The 20,710-nt window shown below is 40.2% G+C and overlaps 6 protein-coding genes across 7 annotated transcripts; 3 read left to right on the top strand and 3 right to left on the bottom strand.

The window, feature by feature from the left end:
- LOC6504594 lies at window positions 1-1,127 on the top strand. Its single transcript, XM_001966527.4, has 2 exons — window positions 1-595; window positions 661-1,127. The coding sequence occupies exons 1-2, from the start codon at window positions 26-28 to the stop codon at window positions 1,123-1,125; spliced, it is 1,035 nt and encodes a 344-aa protein (XP_001966563.1). The 5' UTR covers window positions 1-25; the 3' UTR covers window positions 1,126-1,127.
- LOC6504904 (DNL-type zinc finger protein) lies at window positions 1,115-1,822 on the bottom strand. Its single transcript, XM_001966526.4, has 2 exons — window positions 1,511-1,822; window positions 1,115-1,456 (listed from the first exon to the last, which is right to left on the bottom strand). Exons 1-2 carry the CDS (start codon window positions 1,706-1,708, stop codon window positions 1,145-1,147), a joined length of 510 nt encoding a protein of 169 aa, XP_001966562.1. The 5' UTR covers window positions 1,709-1,822; the 3' UTR covers window positions 1,115-1,144.
- A 258-nt stretch (window positions 1,823-2,080) lies between these two features.
- On the top strand, window positions 2,081-3,158 carry LOC6504595 (iron-sulfur cluster assembly 1 homolog, mitochondrial). 2 transcript variants are annotated; one of them, XM_001966525.4, is made up of 5 exons: window positions 2,081-2,217; window positions 2,355-2,408; window positions 2,478-2,553; window positions 2,629-2,703; window positions 2,760-3,158. In XM_001966525.4, the coding sequence occupies exons 1-5, from the start codon at window positions 2,134-2,136 to the stop codon at window positions 2,861-2,863; spliced, it is 393 nt and encodes a 130-aa protein (XP_001966561.1). In that variant the 5' UTR covers window positions 2,081-2,133; the 3' UTR covers window positions 2,864-3,158. The 2 variants fall into 2 exon arrangements, with proteins under 2 accessions (XP_001966561.1, XP_014759744.1); XM_014904258.3 differs by having other exon boundaries at window positions 2,626-2,703.
- LOC6504903 (actin-related protein 6) lies at window positions 3,150-4,526 on the bottom strand. Its single transcript, XM_001966524.4, has 2 exons — window positions 3,862-4,526; window positions 3,150-3,811 (listed from the first exon to the last, which is right to left on the bottom strand). The coding sequence occupies exons 1-2, from the start codon at window positions 4,438-4,440 to the stop codon at window positions 3,194-3,196; spliced, it is 1,197 nt and encodes a 398-aa protein (XP_001966560.1). The 5' UTR covers window positions 4,441-4,526; the 3' UTR covers window positions 3,150-3,193.
- A 9,405-nt stretch (window positions 4,527-13,931) lies between these two features.
- Window positions 13,932-16,867, top strand: LOC6504596. Its single transcript, XM_001966523.4, has 4 exons — window positions 13,932-14,129; window positions 14,781-14,995; window positions 15,860-16,039; window positions 16,106-16,867. The coding sequence occupies exons 1-4, from the start codon at window positions 14,118-14,120 to the stop codon at window positions 16,428-16,430; spliced, it is 732 nt and encodes a 243-aa protein (XP_001966559.1). The 5' UTR covers window positions 13,932-14,117; the 3' UTR covers window positions 16,431-16,867.
- Window positions 16,868-18,246: 1,379 nt separating this feature from the next.
- Window positions 18,247-20,671, bottom strand: LOC6504902 (Meckel syndrome type 1 protein homolog). Its single transcript, XM_001966522.3, has one exon. It carries the CDS (start codon window positions 20,533-20,535, stop codon window positions 18,337-18,339), a length of 2,199 nt encoding a protein of 732 aa, XP_001966558.1. The 5' UTR covers window positions 20,536-20,671; the 3' UTR covers window positions 18,247-18,336.
- Between the last annotated feature and the right edge of the window lie 39 nt (window positions 20,672-20,710).

Raw genomic sequence — 20,710 nt, 5'->3', positions numbered from 1 at the left:
TTTTTTTTTTTTTTTTTGAGTCAAGATGGATTTGTTTATCCGAAAGGAGCTGACGTTGAACAGCTCCACGGACTTGGAGGATGTGGCTCCGAACTGCCTTAAGCTTCTGGTCTGGCTACGATCGTGTCAGGAGGAGATGAGGTCACAGAACCGACGCCTCCGGCTCACCCAATCACTGATCGAGACTATGCTGAAGGCGTTGGTGTACCTGTTCGAGTGTTATGCGCGCTTTGGAGTGCCGTTGGCGGATCGTGTCGATTCCCACTTGTTTTTTGAACAATGCTCTACTTCGGATGGACGGAGACAGTATATTCGAGATCTCTGCAAGGGAATAGTGAACACCCGAAAGGGAGAACTTCTGGCTCCGCTACTTCATTTCATACAGAAACCCCTGTCAGAGGTTCAGCCCGATTGGGGAGTCATTCGAGAGCTGGATTGGTCCGAGATTCGGCAAACAGAACCTGTGTCCCTGGCCGATATTGTTCATCCCGATCTGCAGCAGATGCGCTGCCTGGTGAAGCGAATTTGCCGGCTACCTAGTCTGGAGAGTATCCAAACAGCTCTCCATCGGTCCATGGAGCTCATTGGATTTCCGGTTGGTTGAGTTTAAAAGGGTTTTATGAAAAAGTATACATAATTATATCTTTGTGACAATTCTAGGTATGGCTGCACCTTTACCAAGAGCCTCGGGAGAATAGCCTTCATTCAGATTGTCTTCTGTTAAGCCACATGATCTCTGACATCCTGGTGGAGGGTAAATCCCCCGTTTGTTCCAGTTTCCTGCACCACATCTTCGATTTTGTAGCTAAGCCCGCCAACGAGATACGATTCTTTGCCTGTCTGGACCATGTTCGACTGGCCGGGTGCCTGATTACATTCCTCACTAGCTATTGGAAGCTGTATTTGCCTCATTTAGATCTGGAAGAAATGGAAATGGCACCCAACGGTCCTGCCATCGACACAAAATTTCCCATTGACGATGCTACGTTTGTGACGCATCTGATGCTGGGAAACCGGTCTCCATGCCGCTACAAGTTCCACCAGCAGCTTGTTACTACCCTGCCGCCAGCCACCACCCGCCAAATGAAGCAGTTGCTCAGTAAAGCCGCATTTGTTTACAGTTAAAACTAGTTTGTACTATATTTTATGACTCTGCTTTGGGAAGGAACTCGCAGTTATCGTCGCTTATGCGGACCACCTTCTCGCCCTTCTCCGCCAGAATCTCCTCGATGTTGCGCTTCCCATCGAGATCCGTGAACCACTTGAGGTTGTCGGCTATCAGATGGTGGTTGGAGCAGCCCTCACAGGTCACAATAACGACGCCTTTCTGGTACGCCACCTTGGAAATGGTCTTCAAGTTTCTCGTCTCGCACACCTTGCAGGTGTAGATCAACGTCAGCTTGGTCTGCAGCTCCCCGAGCGGTATGCTGGTCGTGGCCGTGTTCTCTGCAGTATCCTAAATGATTGCCGCTTTCATTAATCCATTCAAATAGGGCCTTTCAATACTTACTACTTTCGGGGTATTGTGGATACTTCTGCACATGCACGCAGAAACAGCTGAGTTTGTTTTGGTTGTGGCCGAATGATACACTTGGCGCTGCAGTTGCGGCAGCTTCAGTTGCTGGATTTGTGTTCTTAACGTCCCTGTGCTTAGTGCCCGTCTGCCCAGGCCAGGGAGGATTTTGTAAAATTGCTTCAGATTGCTCATTTTGTTAAGTTTCTAAAATATTACGGAATTCCGGTCATCTGTGTGAAATTCGATTTTGATTAGTGATGTAACTTCTCTCTCTAGCGAGAACCTGTGACTGACAATCGTTAAAAGTCACAGCTAACTAGTTAAGTATTTTTTCACAGTTTGCTTTGGATGTTTTGCCACAGAACCATAAAATTATAGTGTCAAAAGGAAACTTGTGTCTTGCCTTATATTTTGAATAAATTTAAAGAGCGAAAATAAACTGAAATTTGGGATATTCATGAGTAGCTATCCACGGTGACTAACCGATAGTTAAAAGTTCACGGTGCACGTGATCTATCGGCAGAGGTGTCAGCTCCATTGCAGGTTCATATTTTCGAATCGCGAGTTGTGGGAAATTGTTGAGCAAAACAAATTACATAAAGCGATCGAAAGGGGCGATGGCGACTCGAGTGGTGGCAACGGCGACGGTGCGCGCTGTCAAGGGGCGCAAACTGATCCCAACACGTGCAGCTCTGACCCTGGTAAGAATCGCAAAGGGATATAGTTCGTGGTGAAATCGGCGCGTGTCGATGAAGTAACAGTCCCTTCAGCCCCGATCAGATGTTACTATTGATATTTACCCCTTGTTGTTTACGTTTGTGTTTCCACCGCTTTCCAGACACCCGCGGCGGTGCAGCGCATCAAGACCCTGCTCCAGGACAAGCCCGACATGGTACGGTGGCCCCCGGCCTAGGGATACCCTGTCTCTTCCATCTAATCCAAGTTCCTCTCTCTCCGGCAGGTTGGCCTCAAAGTGGGTGTGCGGCAACGGGGATGCAATGGACTCTCCTACACACTGGACTATGCCAGCCAGAAAGGTAAGCCAAACGGTTATGGAGGCCAGGTATTCGAGTACTTAGGTTTCCCTTTATTTCATTTACATCCGCCAGCAGATAAGCTGGACGAGGAGGTGGTCCAGGACGGTGTTAAGGTGTTCATCGACAAGAAGGCTCAACTGTCGCTTCTAGGTGAGACTAAAGTAATCTTTCAAAGCCATTGCCATTATGTAACAAGAATGTTCCAGGCACCGAGATGGACTTTGTGGAATCGAAGCTGTCCAGCGAGTTCGTCTTCAACAATCCGAACATCAAGGGCACCTGCGGATGCGGCGAATCGTTCAGCATGTAAGCACCGACGACGGTGACGGAGGCGGAGCAGATCCGCCCCGGCCCGCCGGCACCCGCCTCGCAGACACCTAACGTTAACCAAAACCCAGTTATATATACATAAATGGAGATAGCAGCTTAGAGTCTCATTTCTGTTGGCAAGAACCGTGTAAATTTTACTCCAAAAGCGAATTCTAAATGTTTAAGTTGTGTTCTGTAGTTAAATTTTAGTTGTACAAAGCTTAGTGCTAGGCCCCCATCAACCTGTAACCAGCAACCTAGCCGAGAATATAAATAGACAAGAAATGTTCTAGACACGAGATACTGTTTTAATAGTTAAGGATACTTAGGATTACCGCTGATTGATGCCGTGCACACCGTACTCGTCGTAGTCTTCCCGCGTGTAAACAAAGTCATCGAAATTGGGACTCGTGGCGATCTCCTTGCCGCCATACCAGGCATACCGCACAGGATCCTCGGGGCAAATCAGAGAAACCTCCAGATCGTCGGGAACTAACGCCCTCAAATCACGTTTCAAGCGCGGCAGAAAGCCAGGAAACTGGGCACTGCCGCCCACAATCAGAATATTGAGCAACAGATCGCGGTGCGCCTGCCAGGGACATGCCTTTAAACAATCGGCCACCGCCTCGGGTATGCCCACCTGGGGGACGCCTATGTCCGAGGGATTGAAGAGGAGTTCTGGTACAGTGAAGCGTTCGTTGCACAGAGGCACCATCTGCTGCTGGTCCTCGTCCTCGCGCGGCTTTCCTGGTATCCGCACATATCCTCTCTTAACGGTGGTGAAGTCCGGCAGCACATAATCGAGGGACAATTCGCGCCTCTTCTCTTCACTCGAGTGCACACGCATTGCCTCCTTAAAGTCCTCGGCCACAAAGCACACATCCTCCTTGATTTGGTTCACAACGTGGCTTTCGTCCATAACGTTTATATGGCGGTAGGAAATCAGCTCCTGGAAAGAGGCAACAATTAGGCAAAAAGACTAACATTTTAGGTACATACCTTGAGGTGATTTGTCAGAGCCTTGCCGCCCATATCGATGCGTCGTATGCCTTCGAGGACACGCCTGCCAAGGACGAAGGGAACGATGTGTGTGAAACTGTAGCCGACGTCTATGATGATGCAGTTGAGGGACTGCATCGTAGTGCGCTCCTCGCTGTCTGCCACGTAGTTGAAAGCGGCTAGATCGGCGGCTGTGGTTTTGTACATTCCGGAGACACGGTATTCCTCAAATAGCATCTCTAGCATCGCCTCCTGGACGCTGTGGAAGTTCATCTGCGGCTCCGTGATCACGATTTGCCGGTTTTCCAGAGTACAACCGATGCCTTCCTTGCTGAATATGTAATCCCAAACGGTCTTCTGCGTGTCCCAGTTGAGAAGGTATCCGCGCTGGAAGGCCAGGATATAAAACAGCGCAGATGTGTCCCGACATTCGTCAATTTGGTTTCCAACAAACGCCCGCCGTCGCTCGCTCTTAGCCTTCATTATACAGTTTGGCACCACCTGAGGCTCATCCTGGTTGGCCAGACCCACTTTGGCCGTGTGCGCCCCGTTGTCAAGCACCACCACTGCGTTGGCCATTGTATCTTGGCTTCTATTGCATTCCGGGTAATCCGGGTAAACAAAAACTTTAATTTCCTTTAGGGATGGTAGTTAACTGAGAGTGATGGCAGAGTATCAGAACAATCGATAGATTTATCGAGAGATCCCAAAATATGGTTCCTCCCTAGACTGTAACGTGTTTTTAAAATTATAATTTAAATTGTTGAAGTTTCTTTTTAAATGTTCACGACTTTTAAAAATATTTGAAGATATTTGTTTCTATTTTATTTGAATCTAACTCGTATTATCCACTTCATGAGTAATTACATGTACAAGAAAACAGCTTCCACACTTTTTTCTTTTCCAAGTTAATATTAGATTTTAAACTAAAAATAAATGCAAAGAATACAAGTTTTGATTTAATAACTGAATTGAGTTAGTTAAAATAACAAAATGAAATTATTCTATTGTGAAACAATTCTAAAATACAGCGCAAGAAACAAAAAACTTTTCTGTAGCATATTTTTTAGGGCAAGAAAGTATAGTTCGACTTCTAGGCTGAACAAAATGATTCGCAAATATATATAAATAAATGTATAGTGTGTGGGCAGCAAGCAAAAACTATCTGATTGATGAATGCTTTTAGTCCATCCGATCGATGGATAATTGATTGCAATTGTTTAAGGCAAACAAATTGCTTAATGCTTCCGCATTCGACAAAATCGAATCAATATTCAGCCAAAACAAGGCAAAAACGAGGAACTGTTGAAGAACCTTTCACCCCACCGTTGGCGATGATCTATTCAATTAGGCAAAACAAATCCGTAGAAATCGAAATCGTTGCTAGTTAATTAATCCCATGACGCAACTGCATAATAAAATTAACAATTTGCCATGATTAGCATTTTGAAACTTATGATACTCTATAAAGAATAGTAAAAAAAAAATATGCACAGCTTGAGTTAGCTTTCATGGATAAAAATACTTGAAAATATAAGGAAACAATATTTTATAGATAATTCTTGTAGGGTCAACGATTTTTCAAAAAAACCAATAATCAACCCACAATTCTCCCACGTCACACGGTTTTAGTTTTTTTTTTTAAATTATTTTTGAAGGAACCAGTATTAGGTTTTGGTTCTTCTCACTAGTTTTTGTTTTTATTTTTATCAATTTAGAGTTGATTTAATTTATGAACTCGACTAGGAAAGACATTTATAGCAATTTATCTGGATTTGGTTTATGGCTTTCGGCCATTCCGATTCCAATAGAAGATTAATTGGCAACCGCGGAGCTGTCAATTTTTAAATTGTTGCGCCTAAGTAAGCGGAAATGTCTATGGAAATAGATCCATGACTTGGGTTTCGAATGATGCCCACCACTCTGTCTGTGGCTATGGCGATGGGTGATGCTACCCAACAAAGGCACAGGCACCCACTCAGAAATGGAGAAGGGGAACTGGATTTTGGCCATCTATCTAATGAAAGTCAGTGGTCGTTAATGGTCAAACGTGTTTTCTTCTCTATGGGCTTGTGTATATTATGGCCTGACACCTAAAGAACACTGATAACGGAAAGTCTATGGAGGATTATCTATGGATTTAATGTTATTTGAGAAATATAACTTTATTCTCCTAAGGTCCTTCACTAATTCCTCCTGGAAATTATCGATAACTATCGTTACAATAGGTTGGGTGAAGCGATCAAAAATCCTGTTCTAAACTTATAGAAACATAATATTTATTGTTGTGTTAATCACAAATGCTAACTTTTTGCATTCACTGTGATCTAACCTCCTCTTCTCGGAAGAATCGCCCCCCTCGAACAGCATCCCTCCCCTCCAGGGAGCCCCTGGAAACGCACCTAATTTGCGAGTGCGATTCTCGTGCAGGTGCAAATTATGATGAGACCCAAAAACAACCAATAAAGGCAACAAAAACAATAATAATTTATGGACAAAAAAATAAAGAGGCGACTAAGCTAAATAAGCAGAAGATTTGGGGACGATGTAGAGGGAAGAACGAGAAGAAGGGGGATAAAGATTCAAGAAGCAGCAGCAGCCGCAGGGACTGTTACCGTGGGCCATTAAATATTAAATGAGACATGTGTAAGGCAAAAACAGAAATACAAAAATAATAAATAAGAGACAAAAAGTCGCGATGCTGTTGATAAAAATCGGTTGATTAAGCAATAACAACAATAAACAACAATCGACTTAAAAGCTGCGCATGCGCCGCACGCGTCACACACACAACTATACTGCCAGCGATCGTATCGTACACTCGTACGTATACGTAATATTGGCGCATGTGTGTCTAACTGTACCACAGAGAGCGGCATCGTTTATAATTAGCTGTCATGACAGACGCGCACGCGCTTCAGCTCTCACGTCTCGCCGCATCCCACTCGCACCTGCTATCAGTTGCCCAGCTTGATTACATTTCGATCTCGCTCATTCAATTTTTTGATTTAAGTTGTGATGCTGGGATGGTTTTAGCTTTTCTTTAATTGTTAAATAAAAATAAATAATATATTTTATTGTTTTTAAAAAAGTTTTGATTTTATTGAAATTTACAAAGTTCTTGTATTTATTTAAAAAAGGATTCTGGAATATATTACCTTTTATTGGAAAATTTTGTAACCTGAAAGCAAATCTTTTTTTTGCTCCAAACTTTTGCCATCACTGATATATCGTTATGTATCGGTATGTGTGACCGTATCCCCACCTGTGTGTGTTCTTTGGAGTCGCGCTGTCTGCGCTGTAAGCATTTGGAAGTAGAGCAAGTGTTTTGAATCGAATTTCCTCACTCCACGGGGCGTCTATTGGGGCGGAAAAAAGATATAACTCATATAACGGCATGATGCCAACAATATAAAGATCCGATCATTTCTGCCAATAAAAAATATGTAAATTATTTGTTTTTTGGGAGGGGGGATAGAACCCGCCACTCTCTCTAGAGCTGATTTATGCGAATCTGGGAAGTCGAATGATTGATTTGTCTTTCAAGTTAATTGAAAGCTTGGGCAGTCGGTGGATCATTAAGCAATTTAAGAACTTGTTGATTTTGTGTTTAAGGCAATAAATGATTGATTTGAAAAATAAACAATACAATCGAAGCGTTGCAATCGAAACAGGATGAGCTTAGAATGGACAATAGTATTTTGTTATAAAAGTTTATGGTTCTATTAGTGTAGTGGGTACTACATAAAAACAGGTTTTCTTATTTAAAGAGTTCAGTATTTATTCAAAATATCATAGTGACCTCCTGACATGATGATTGACATAGTTCCCAATCAAAATTCGTGCCCTTGATGTTGGGTTTAGAGTAAACCAGTGCCACCCCAAACTGTTTTCCAACTTCAAAATTAATTATTCCTATTTTTTTGGGGTTTTTTCTATGCTATTTTTAGACAAGTGTGCGCACAAAATGCTAACAAGCCAACAAAGTTGAAAAATCGTCTTAGAAAACTGGATTTTTTGGTTTCGCTTCGTTGACCGGATCCGTGCGTTGCGGAAAACTCAAATAAATTATTAAATAAACAAGTCATAAAGTCGTACTACGATTACGAACTATTAATTGGATGGCCCAACAAAGAATGAAGTTTCTTTTCGGTTTTCGGCTTTCAGTGTTTTATTGGAGTTATCGGATATCGATTCGATTCGATTCGATCCGAAGATTTATGATCCCTATAAAATTCTAATGGAATTAGTGAGGCAGAGTTAATTGAATGGCGATGGCCTCAAATGGTGACACTTTTATGCGATTTTTTCAATTCTCGATTATATCGGTTTCTGGATTCTCGATTCTCGATTCTGGATATCGGTTCTGCACTTGTTGTCACGCCCTGTCTAGATCTTTCATCTGCGATCTAGTATAAATTAACGGGCTACACACAGTTTCGTGACTGTAAGGCTTACAATAAAATATATCTTAAATATCACTTGAAACAGTATACGTATAAAAAGCAAACAATGAGGCTTTTAAGCCAAAAATAAAAAGAGAATAAAAAAATGATGTCAAATTAAATTTCGAACAAAACACCTATTTAAGTTTATGGTTAAACAAGTTTCAAGAACGGGTATCACTAAGAGTTTTCGAACACGATTTAAATATATTATTAAATTAAATTAAATCTAAATTAGTATTCCCATCCCAGCGATCCATAAATTTCATAAATTATTTCAGAATCCACTTTCCAACGCACTTCTGACGTACTTTTATAATCTCTGTTTCAATATAATTTATATATTTGAACCGTACCGCACTGTCTCTCTGATTCTGTGGGCATTGAAAGGAACTTAATACTCCCCTAAATCGAAGATGGAAAAAAAAACTGGTCTTAATTATACAAATTCGCCAGAAACTACAAAAAGTCAGGCAGACGGACAGATAACTTTACGTTTTGGGGTAAAAGCAAAACGTGTTTAGCTTTCTATTTAAACTATGCAAATTCGCATTGATTATTTATTTCTATGGCTAACAAAAAAAAAAAATAAAATCCCCCTACCCCTACCATCCTTACCTAAAACAAAAAAAAAAAATGATAGAAAAAAAACAGGTGAAAAAAATAAAATAAACTGTAGAAAACAGCCATAAAAAGGAGCGTTTCTTATTTTTTTATATTTATTTTTTTTTTTAGGAATATGCATAACCGGTCAAAGACCACAGAGAACCTGATCGCAACTCGATTTAGTTGGTTTTGGATGGGCTGTTTTTTTTTTTATTTGTTAAATTTTTATATTCTTTAGGTTCTAGACTCTAGAGAGCTAGAATTTTAGAATCAATATTTGGTCACTGTAGCCAGGCCGGGCCGGGCCGGGCTGGACCAGCGTACGACGAGTCGAGTATTTCCTTAAGTTGGCCATAAAATATGATTTAGCCAGATATTATTTATGGCCAGTAACTGGATCTTAACTGATTCAGAACGTGCAGCCATAACTGATTTTTAATATTCCATTCAGATTCAATCACGAACACTAGCGTTGTGGAGGGGATGGAATGGGGATGGGGATGGGAGGGACACCTATCGGAGAACCCGATCTACCATAATCGAAATCAAGAAATCGAATCACGAGGGGCGTTGTCATCTCCACCTACAAGAATACATTTAAATAATGATATCGATATATGATATGATATAATTCCGGGAGGGGGCCAGTGGGTGGCATGTGCCCCGATGCAAATCAGTTTTTGTGGATTAACGGACCAGTTTTGTATTTAAAAATAAGAATATATGCATATGCTTTTCATGTCCACATATAGATCGGGACCAAAGTGTGAATGGGTGATCCAGATTTATGGCTCAGATGTATGTATAAGGATGGGCCCATAAAGCGATCTCCATATGAATGGACTAATAGATGCACTGAAAGATATTGTCTTAATTTAGCTAATAACCGGCACAAATTAAGCATAAAGACTTGAAAATTATGATACAGCCAGTTCATAATATTTATATGAATTAATCAGAAATTAGATTCGATTTTTGGAAAGATTATCTGAAGTATATGATGTAATAGTGAAAGTATACCTATAATTTATACTTTTGAATTAAAAAAATTAACGTTTATTTAACAGTTTATTTAAAAATTATATTTTAGTTGAGAACATCTAATAAAATTGACCTCAAAACTGAAAACTGAAAAACTTCCGCTAATATCCATCAAGGACTTGTTTCTGAAACCCCCTTTTAGTTCAAAAGAATCATTTTTTTAGAGGAAGTCTGGGTGCTACCGAAGACCCCCCATTGCCTTTAATCATCATCTTTAATCAAAGTCCCATTTAATGATTCGTTCACCGTCATGCTGGTCAAATTTAGGGCCTGATTTCATGATATCTATACGTTTTCCTGATCAATCTCACATTTTACATAATTTTTACATCATTAATCCCGGCCCGAAACTCAAGGGCAGATGAGTATTTGGGGAAAAAATAGAAAAAAAATAAAAGAAGGGGAATAGAACAGAACTGAATGTTTTGGTTTCTTGGAAATCTCGTTTCTGTCTCCTTATAATTGCTAATTTATTTATTTATTTTATACTCTGTTTTATTTTTTTGTTCAGCTCTTTCTTTATTGTTTTGGTTAAGCGTTGACGGGGAAAAATAAACAGAGAAGCGAATTAATAACAGATTTTAGGCTTTTGAATGCTCTAAAAAAATAATAAACAATTTATTTCCTTTTTTTAAAGCTAGTTTTACTAAATATTAAAATGTACTTAAAGGAGTTCTTGTCTAATTCGTAAGAAATGTGGCCCTAAAGTATTCAAGATGAAGTATAAAAAGTTTCTTAAGCTCCCTCTTAGTTTCAACTTTAGTTTCTAACTCGTTTAAAAACTCTTAAAAAAATCCATTAAAATCTGAATTATAAACTATTTTTATTATATATTTTATATGATATTTTATTAAACCCTTTTTAATAGTTAAAATACCCATTAAATAAATCCAATTCGCATCTTAAATTCGGCAAAATTTCAAAGCGGCCTGCGTAACAAGTTGTTCCATCTGTTAATTTGCCAAAGAAATCAAAGATATATATAAAGATATATATATATATAAAGATATATATATATATGAAGATATATAGATATAGATATAGACAGCAATAAAATTGGGAGACAAGACACGGGCAAATGAAACACTTTCTTTTCGCTATGCAAATTTCAAATGTAAAACAAAAATTCAAGCTAAGAGAATGAATATTAATGCGGCTGTTGAAAAGGCTTTTACCTGGAATCACATCGATGATAATTAATTTAATTCGATTTTCTTTAATTCTATTAAAAAAAAAAAAGACAAAAAGAGATGACTCAGTTGAGAGCCACTCCCTCGATAAAGTGAGACATCAAAGTCAGGGCGTGTGTGCATCAAGTCTGCAATAAAAAATGAAATCTGAATCTGAATCTGAATCCGAATCAAAATCGGATTTCAGTTATTTTTCCAAGGCTGTCTTGGACAAGCCGTTGAAGCGTTTCCATTAGGTCGAGTCTTCAGAGAGTCTTCAGAAGACTAGACCAGACCAGACCAGACGAGACCAGAAGAAGAATCATCATCTGCGGCGATGAAAAATGAATGCCGTGCGGCATTCGTTTAAGTTATTAAGCATAAAACTTAAATTAGAGGCACCATTAGCGATTATCATTAGAGCTCCGTGTCCGGTCCGGTTTCATTTCAATCTTATCTTTTTTTTCCCCCCATTTTTATTCCACATTTATTTACCTTTTTATTGGATTGGGAAAGTAGGATTTCTTGATTGTTGGTCGTACTTTTACTCGACTCTGGTCTGGATATATTAAAAAAATCCAGTATCTAGTATCATAATTTTTGATTTTTTCCTTGAGAAAGCCATAAAGTTTTGATAAGGAAGTTACTAAAAATAGGTTTGTTTTTTAGCATTTGTTGATTAAAATAAATCGTATTTGCATAAAATGTGTTTTTGTTTTGAAAAAGGTTGTAGAAAGTATGTTTTTTTAATTTTAAATAATATTTAAATTAAATTAAATAATTAATAATAAATAGTAAACATTTTTGAAGGCCTTTGAAGCCTGAGAAAATCGAAAAACCCTAAAAAACAATTCACAAATAAATCATTTTCGTAAATAGAGCCATTAGGGTGACCCCTAATAAGTATGCTAATGAGGAAAATACAAAACGATGAAAAGCTACCGAAAAATCAAAATAAAAACCCATCAACTCCGATGACCCTGTACGATCTTCAAATCCCCAACAGACACTGATCCGCCAGTTTGGAAAAAATATATGTAGATGAAAAATAAAGAATTGAAGAACTGAGAAGAACCGAATCGAAGAAGAATTGATAAATTCGATAAGACCAAATCGAAACGGAACGACTAATTAAACGAAGGCTGAACGAGACCTGATGCATTAACATATGCTATGGGTATTATGCTATATGTTATACCGATATGCCGTATGCTGTATGAGAAATCTATCTTGAGTGCTTATCAAAAGTATCGCCATCAATGTCTTTGCCATCCACAAGATTGGTTTCATTCAGCAGAATGTATCTTACGGATTCAATCCACAAACTGGTCGACCAAAAAAACGTTAATCGTCAAATCTAACGCATATTTTATCAACCGCTAGTTAGTATATATATTTTTTCTCAATATATACTTATATATATATATTCTATGCTTTATAAAAAATTAACACCGATTTAAATTTACGCACATGCACACATACAGGAAAAAAAAAAGACTTGAGAAAAAAATGACAAAAAAAAATCATCATTAAACGTGTATGCTAATTTGATGATGGCGGTTTTCTAATTTTGTTGCCCAGAAACCAGATTTCTATGCTGCGATCAGTCTCCGTCAGCAACAAAAGTCCAAAAAGCCGATTTCGAGAAAAAAAAAGTATCTGAATCCACCGAACCACCCAGTCTACAGATATCCAAAGGCCCTAAACTGTTACAACTGCGATGGTTCAGCGCTCATTCCGATCTACAGATTGATGATAGCCCCCCCTATCTGAGCCTCCCCCCTATTGGACTAATCCCACTAGTCTTTCCAATTTTTTTTTCCGATTTTCGGTCGGACAGTTGACAAACTTTGGCTTTTTATTCTCATTCTTTGTTAAGTGGCTGTGTCGCACCGTGGGGTTACCATGGGTTTATTTTGTTAGAAACTTGGGGGGGTTATAGAAGGATAGATAGTTTTTTGAAAAATAATAAATATATAATATAATACATATTTTTTTGAGAAATGTTAAGCTAATTTTTCATTGGCTATAGTTAGGATAAGTGTTGAAAAAAGGAACAAAGGCACATTCGTCACTGGAGTTTAAGCTTTTTAGGGGAGTTTTTATGTAAAAAGTAATAATATTTAAAGTTCTTTAGTAAAACTCTTGTTAATTTGACCTAAAATAACATACATTTTAATAAGAATTATTATTTATTTATTATTATTACTATATTATTATTATTATATTAATTTTATTCGTCACTGGAGTTAAAGCTTTTCAGGGGAGTTTGTTGTGTAAAGCAATAATATGTTTAGTTTTTAAGTAAAAGTCTGGTTTAATTAACCTAAAAAAAAACATAAATTTTAATACAAATTATTAAATAACTATTTATTTTTATTATTTATTGAAGAAATTGTTAATAATAATCTTGAAATATATAATTATTTTCACACTTGTTATTAAAAATTATGTTTTTTAAATTAAAAATGTTTGAATGTTAGTTTCATATGTACTTTCTTAAAAAAGTCAAACGAGAAGAACACTATTAAATTGTGTTTATTTGTTTTTTTAATAACATATTAAAACTATTAAATATTTTATTTGTTAAATGATATTTCCTTAGAAAGATGGTAAAGTCTGTAATAATGATCAAAACCTTTCTCTTTCTGAAGTCCAAGTCTAAGCCAGAAACTAATAAAAAACCATATAGCACCTGAGTGATTCGGAACCACTGTGCAACGCCGACTGAGACGCTGGCAGAGACTCAGTTCGTTGTCCGGTTCCTAGTTCTGCCGGCGGCGCAGCAGCAGAGCCGCTTGACTAAGATCATATATAAGGAAACAAGAAGTGGCACCGTTTGTATTTATTTGCTAGAATCTTAGAGCATCGGAACAGGCCGATCGAGGAGCAGTAGTAGTCCCACTCAGCAGACACCAATATCCTCGTCAATCGAATTTTTTTATCGGCACCACCCCACCCAAAAAACGCAAAAAACACACACAAAATAACAAAAATGAAGAGTTTTGTAAGTGGCTGGAAAATAAATAAAATTTTTTTTCGTGAAAGGATCAAAAGTGAAAGTGTCTATCCTCGTTGTTGTTGAACTTAAACTTCAAAAAAGTGTCTCTAAAAAAATGTTTATATTAAAAAAAAAAATAAATATATGTCGAAAAAAAAAAAAACAGTCACCTTGACAGAATGAAGATCAGACGTCAAAAGAGACGAATGACAAATATCGAATCGGTTGGAGACCATTATGATTAGTGCCTCGGCCCGAAACCAAATCAAATAAATCAGAAACCACGGCTGAAACGCGTCGCGAGACAGAGCGACGACCAGAAACGCCAGCGAATCGCGCGCGACTTTGATTAATTGCCCGCTAATGCACACATTTTTTATCAGCATATTAATCAGCAAAAAAAAATATATGAATCTAAAAAAATTGCATACATATATTTAAAATTTGAACCCAATCGAAATTGAAACGTTGAACATTTAAAGCACCCATCCCCAGCTAGTTGTCAGTGATTTATTTGAAAAACATTTTTTTTGAAACGAGATACAAGTGGAGCATCTATTAATGGCTTGTCTTTTTTTTTTCCTCTCTTTAATATCTTGTATCTTTTGAATGAATTTTTCTTCGATTTCTAATTGAAACTCCTTTATAATCCCCCAGCTGATTCTTTTGGGTTTCGTGGCTCTGGCGGCCGCCGACGTCAAGCATCTGACAGATCGCAATCTGGACCTGTTCAAGTACAATCCTAGCGACATCTATACCCTGCCCGAGGACATCGACGACGACAAGCCGGCCGTCCACTTCAGCGGCGATGTCATGAAGGCCAAGACCGAGGAGCTCACCAACTACAACTCCGGCAAGAAGTTCAAGTTGCAGTGAGTATTTATTTTTAAGAAATTGGATACCTAGTTGAAGGATATAAAGGACATAGATATAGACATATAGAATACCTATAAAGAATATAGAAAAAAGGACTATAACATACTAGTATAGTTTTGGCTTTAAAATTACTCTGAAAAGGGTTTTTAAAAACATTTTTAAATTTGAGAAACAGTATTTGGATTCTAGATTCTAGACTTCTCCACTTAAGAATAAATATAAAGTTCAAATGAATTTTATTTATATTTTTTATATCATATTTTAATTGTACTGAAAATCATAAGTTTTATTTAAAAATTGCTTTTTCCAACAGTTATTTTCTAATATTTAGATAATCTTCTGTAATGTTAGGTTCCATATCATTGTGAATGAGTTCTTCAAAAAAAGTATTGGAAAACATAAAAAATTTAATATATTTAAATAAAAAAAACAACATTTTTAACACGTTAAGACTTTATGAAATGAATTCTTAAGATTCTTATTTCAAAATATGAAATATTAAATAGCTTATCAACAGATACTTTATAATCTTTAGATCTAAGGTTCTCTAACCTTATCCTTATCTGAAGGAGTTCTTTAAGAAGAGTGTTGGAAAACCTCAAAAAATGTTGGAAAAATACCAAATTTTTAAAAAGTTAAGACATTTTAAAATGAATTCTTAGAAACTTGAATATCATCTTTCAAAATATTAAATATTAAATAGATCCCTACAGTTTTGGCCTTTTAATTCTTTACGAAACATGGCCTTCTATTTTATATTATTTTATTATTATATTTTAAACTACTACCATATTTTATTTTATATTATATTTTAAACCCTAAACCATGTGCTTAAATACTATCTCTTTTTTTCTCAACAGACTGAAGACCCAGAACGGCATCGAGGTCAGCAGCGTGGGCAAGCTCAAGGACGACAAGACGTTCGTGGTGAGCGGCTCCTACTCCTTCACCGGCGCCGATGGCAAGCGCTACAAGACCCGCTACACCGCCGACGAGTTCGGCTACCATCCCATCACCGAACTGGATCTGGACATCCCCGAGTGAGTGTCCCTTAAATAATTATCCTAAACTAAACTAATAAAACTTATATTTCTTATAATTTGTAGGCCCCAGCCTTTGGCCTCTGCTGGACAGCGCCAGACTGTGGACCCAAGCAGCCTCCTGGGCAACAAGAACCGCTTCCAGTTCCTGCAGCAGACCCTCGACTCCGACCAGGGACCCCTGAGGGGCAGCGGCCAGAGCGGTGACGACTACAGCTATCAGCCCCAGCAGGGAGGCGTCAACGGCCAGCTGTTCGGTGCTCCCTACGGCGGAGTTGGAGCCGGATCTGGAGCTGGTAATGATTACTACGGAAGCGGAAATGGCTACAACTACCAGGCCCCCAAGACGCCTCTGGTGACGCCTTCCCGCCAATATCTGCCCGTGGCATAAGTTTGTGACCTGAGATCCCCCCTCCCTATATAACTACCCTACTCCCTACCCGTCCTCCCCAAAAAAAACCTTCCCGATTTCCCAGCTGCAAGTATTTAGTTTTTTTTTTTTAAGTGCAACTACAACAGGCAAAAAAAAATGGAAGATGAAAAAAAAAAAAGAAACCAATAAGGTACACACAGAAAAAAAGAAAAATCACAGAGCTAGCGAAATTTTTTTTTTATCATTTTTTAGTGTTATACACGGAGCACAATTTTATATATGATATTATACCTTATATACACGCATATATGTTATGTATCTACACACACACCCACGCACAAAAACAAAAACAAAAACACAAACACACACACACAACCCGACAAAAGACACAAACGAATCTATGTATATACACTGAGTGATATTAGTAGTAAATAAAATGGCTAAACTAACGATCAGACACGGGCAGTACTTATTTTCATGGGCGATACTGTAGTGGGTCATACTTGACTGTTTATTGAATATTATTAAATATTTAGTATATAGTTGAGATATTTCGAATTTCCTCCAAGCTTGCCTAGAGCCTTTTATGCCTAAAAGTATGCATTATGGAAAAAGCAAACCACTTCGAGGAGATACATATGTATGTCTATATCTTTGCGAATTCTTATCCGATTCTTGAGCGAAATACCTTAAACGATTTCTGGATCTATTCCCATTTAGTTTGCATCACAAATTCACAACTAAATATTTTTTCGGCATTTTTAAAATTTTTGTGGGGGATCCCCTTTAAAATCCTGGATTTCCGCATATAGCCTAGATTTCTGGCTATATCTCCTTCAATTCTTATCCGATCTTCAAGAGGCATACCTTTAATGATTTCTGGATCGATTCCCCAACATTCTGCATCAAAATTCTGCAACAAAACATTTTTTTCGGCATTTTTCAAATTTTTGTGGGGAATCCCCTTCAAAATCCTGGTTTTCCGCATATAGCCCAGATTTCTGGCTATATCTCCGCCAATTCTTATCCGATCTTCAAAAAGCATACCTTAAACGATTTCTGGATCGATTCCCTATCATTCCGCATAAAAATACCATAACAAAATATTTTTTCGCCATTTTTAAAATTTTTGTGGGGGATCCCCTTCAAAATCCTGGATTTCCGCATATAGCCTAGATTTCTGGCTATATCTCCTCCAATTCTTATCCGATCTTCAAGAGGCATACCTTTAATGATTTCTGGATCGATTCCCCAACATTCTGCATCAAAATTCTGCAACAAAACATTTTTTTCGGCATTTTTCAAATTTTTGTGGGGAATCCCCTTCAAAATCCTGGTTTTCCGCATATAGCCCAGATTTCTGGCTATATCTCCGCCAATTCTTATCCGATCTTCAAAAAGCATACCTTAAACGATTTCTGGATCGATTCCCTATCATTCCGCATAAAAATACCATAACAAAATATTTTTTCGCCATTTTTGAAATTTTTGTGGGGGTTCCCCTTCAAAATCCTGGATTTCCGCATATAGCTCGGGTTAATGGCTATATCTCCGCCAATTCTTATCCGATCTTCAAGAGGCATACCTTAAACGATTTCTGGACCGAGTAAGCATCATTCTGCATTAAAAACTGGGAGCGTAAATCCTTTTAAATTTTTTCAAAAATTTTCCCATTGGTGTCCCTTAAAAATCCTTGATTTTCGTAAATGCCCCATTAAAATGTCTATATATTTTCTGATTCTCATCAGATCTTCAAGCGGAATGCCTTAAAGGATGTATAAATCAATTCCCCAATAAACGGCATAACAACTTTTTAAATATTATTTAGTTTACATTTTTTATAAAATTATTTCCATTTTATTTAAATTTCAAGCCTGGAAGTATGCTTTGGTAAGTCGTTGCAGGTTTCTAGAGTCCCCTGCCCCTAAGCCTCGATGGCTTTCACCAGGAGGGACTCTATTCTCTCCCTGGCCTCCACGTAGGCGGTCATCACCTCGTCCAGAGTGGTGGCCCTGGCGGTGTCCGCCACCGAGGTGGACCTGGCATCTTCGTCGGAGCCACTGGACTCGCTGGTACTGTCGCTCAGGTCCAGCTGCAGCTGCCCGACAGAGGCTTCGATGTGGCGCTGCTGCAGCTTCCGGACATGGAGCACCAAGTAGCCAGTGCTCCTCATGGCCTTGCCGGTGTCCAGATTCAAGCGATTGTGCAGCTCCTTCTGGACATTCTGGGCATCGAAGTACGAGACAAAGTCGAAGAGCTGCCGGCCGCCAATGAAGTAACGATTCAGGGAGTCCAACCAGCTGCCCAGTGGCCGGATGCACTGCATCGTGACTGTCTCCGTGGTCAGAGGCGAGATCAGGGAGCAGGAATAATGGGCGTAGCCCTCGCAGCGTTCACGTTGCCAGAAATCAATGGAGATGACCTCGAAGTAGATGTGCATCAGTTCGTTCGGTTGGTGGTTCTCCTCGCAGAGAAGGGTCAGCTCCCAGCAGTGACCCAGGTTGGCCAGCCGGAAGTCACCCGCGTTCCGGCAAGTGGCAGTCGAACCTCTCAGGGGATCCTCCATAGCGGAGCCCAGGGACGACTCCCAGAGGGTGTGGTGCGGCGGCTGGACATAGTACCGTACATGGATGTTGGGATGCTCGAAGAACTGGGCCTCCTGCAGTTCCAGGAGCAGGCAGATCCGGCGCATCCGCTTGGGCGGCATATCGAAATGGAGCAGGGAACGCAACTCCGTGGCGGCCGACCTCTGGCGCTGATAGAAGTCCAATAGTTCCAAGGCTGTGGCATCGGCGGGAAGGTCCTCCGCCTCGGAATCCGTCTCCGACTCCTCCTCATCCTCCTCAGCGTCCTCTGCCGCAGCCACCGGCTCCAAGGGCGTGGCGTTCTCAAACCCATAGGCATACAACTGCCGGCAATCGTTGTCCTTCTCGATGTGCACCACATAGTCCAGATCCAGGGCACTCGAACTGAAGTCCGGGTAGACATACAGCAGACCCTGGGCAGGATCGTAGCGTATACTAACTAGGAGGGTGTCCTGCTGCAGATCGGCGTACACATACATCAGCTGATAGCCCTGGGCCTTCAGATCGTGGGCTTCCCGGGGCAGCAGTTCCTCCGAGTCGCCATCCACCACGGTGTGAATCAGGCAGGTCCGGGCCGCAAAAAGAGGGTCATCCACCAGCGATACCTCCGACATATTGGCCGACGACAGCCCATTGCTGACGAGCATCGTGGAGAGAGCGGTGACGCCGGGACGAGGTCTCAGCGTTCGGGTTTTCCGCGGCTTGCGGCGCACTCGCACCCGCTCCAGATCCTGTTCCTTCTCGTGGTTACGCTCTCGTTGCGCCTCCAGTTTCTGGAGATGCAGCTGCTGCAATTCCAGCGTCTCCACCGCCCAGTTGTGGTAGCGTTTCTGGGTTTTGGAGGCACAGGCGCCCGGATCTGTGAGATGGCGCTGGAGTTCCGTGTGACTGAAGTACTTCTGCTGCCAGGATATGCGAATGGAGGCCATGGCTCCATTGCAGAGCTCTCTGTTCCTTTCGTAGAACAAATCGCCGCCAGTTTCGGAGAATGTACTCCGCTGGGGATCCTGGTAGATGGCCTCTTGCGAATCATGGGATGCTTCCTGCTGAGGCACTGCTGCTTTGATGGCTGGAAGCTCCTTCTTCACTTCCTCCTCCTCCTCCTCGTCGTCCTCTTCTTCCGTGTGAGCCTCCTCCTGAGGATTCTCTTGCGCCTGCTCTTCGGGAGGAGCCTCTATAGCTTTTGGGGGTCTGGGACTCTTGCGCCGTCGTACTATGGAGGTGACGGGATTGCCGGCACTGCCAGTTCCACTGGGCACGCTGTAGTAGCTGCCATAATAGCCAATGCGATTCTTCCCGCTGCCATACACTTCGTCGTCCTGCGGCACATGGATGAAGCAGTCCGACCAGCGGTCCTCCTCCGTCTCCGGATACTGCTCGCCATGTACGGCCGTATTGGGGGCGCCGTTGTACTCGAACTTCGGCACCGGCAGCCACTCGCTGATGTGGCGCAGCTTCAGCAGCAGTTGAAAGTCTCCGATGTTGCCACTCACACGATAAACTCCAGTGCGCTTCATGTCCTTGCCCTTGTGCATCATATTTTATACTTTCTTGTTGACTATTTCTTTTTCAAGGCCTGCTAGATTTCAAAACGCATTTCTTTGTTTTTGTTTATTATATTTAGCTTGTTTTGTTTCGTTTTTTGAAAAGCCGTTACCATGGCAACGCCAAACTAGTGGTGGTTGTAAGAGTCTTTCAGCCCTGGGAAGCACT

The sequence above is a fragment of the Drosophila ananassae genome, chromosome XL, assembly GCF_017639315.1.
Source record: "Drosophila ananassae strain 14024-0371.13 chromosome XL, ASM1763931v2, whole genome shotgun sequence".
Taxonomy (NCBI): Eukaryota; Metazoa; Arthropoda; class Insecta; order Diptera; family Drosophilidae; genus Drosophila; species Drosophila ananassae.
The sequence above is the reverse complement of the archived record's forward strand: the minus strand, read 5'-3'. Positions and strand labels throughout refer to the sequence as shown.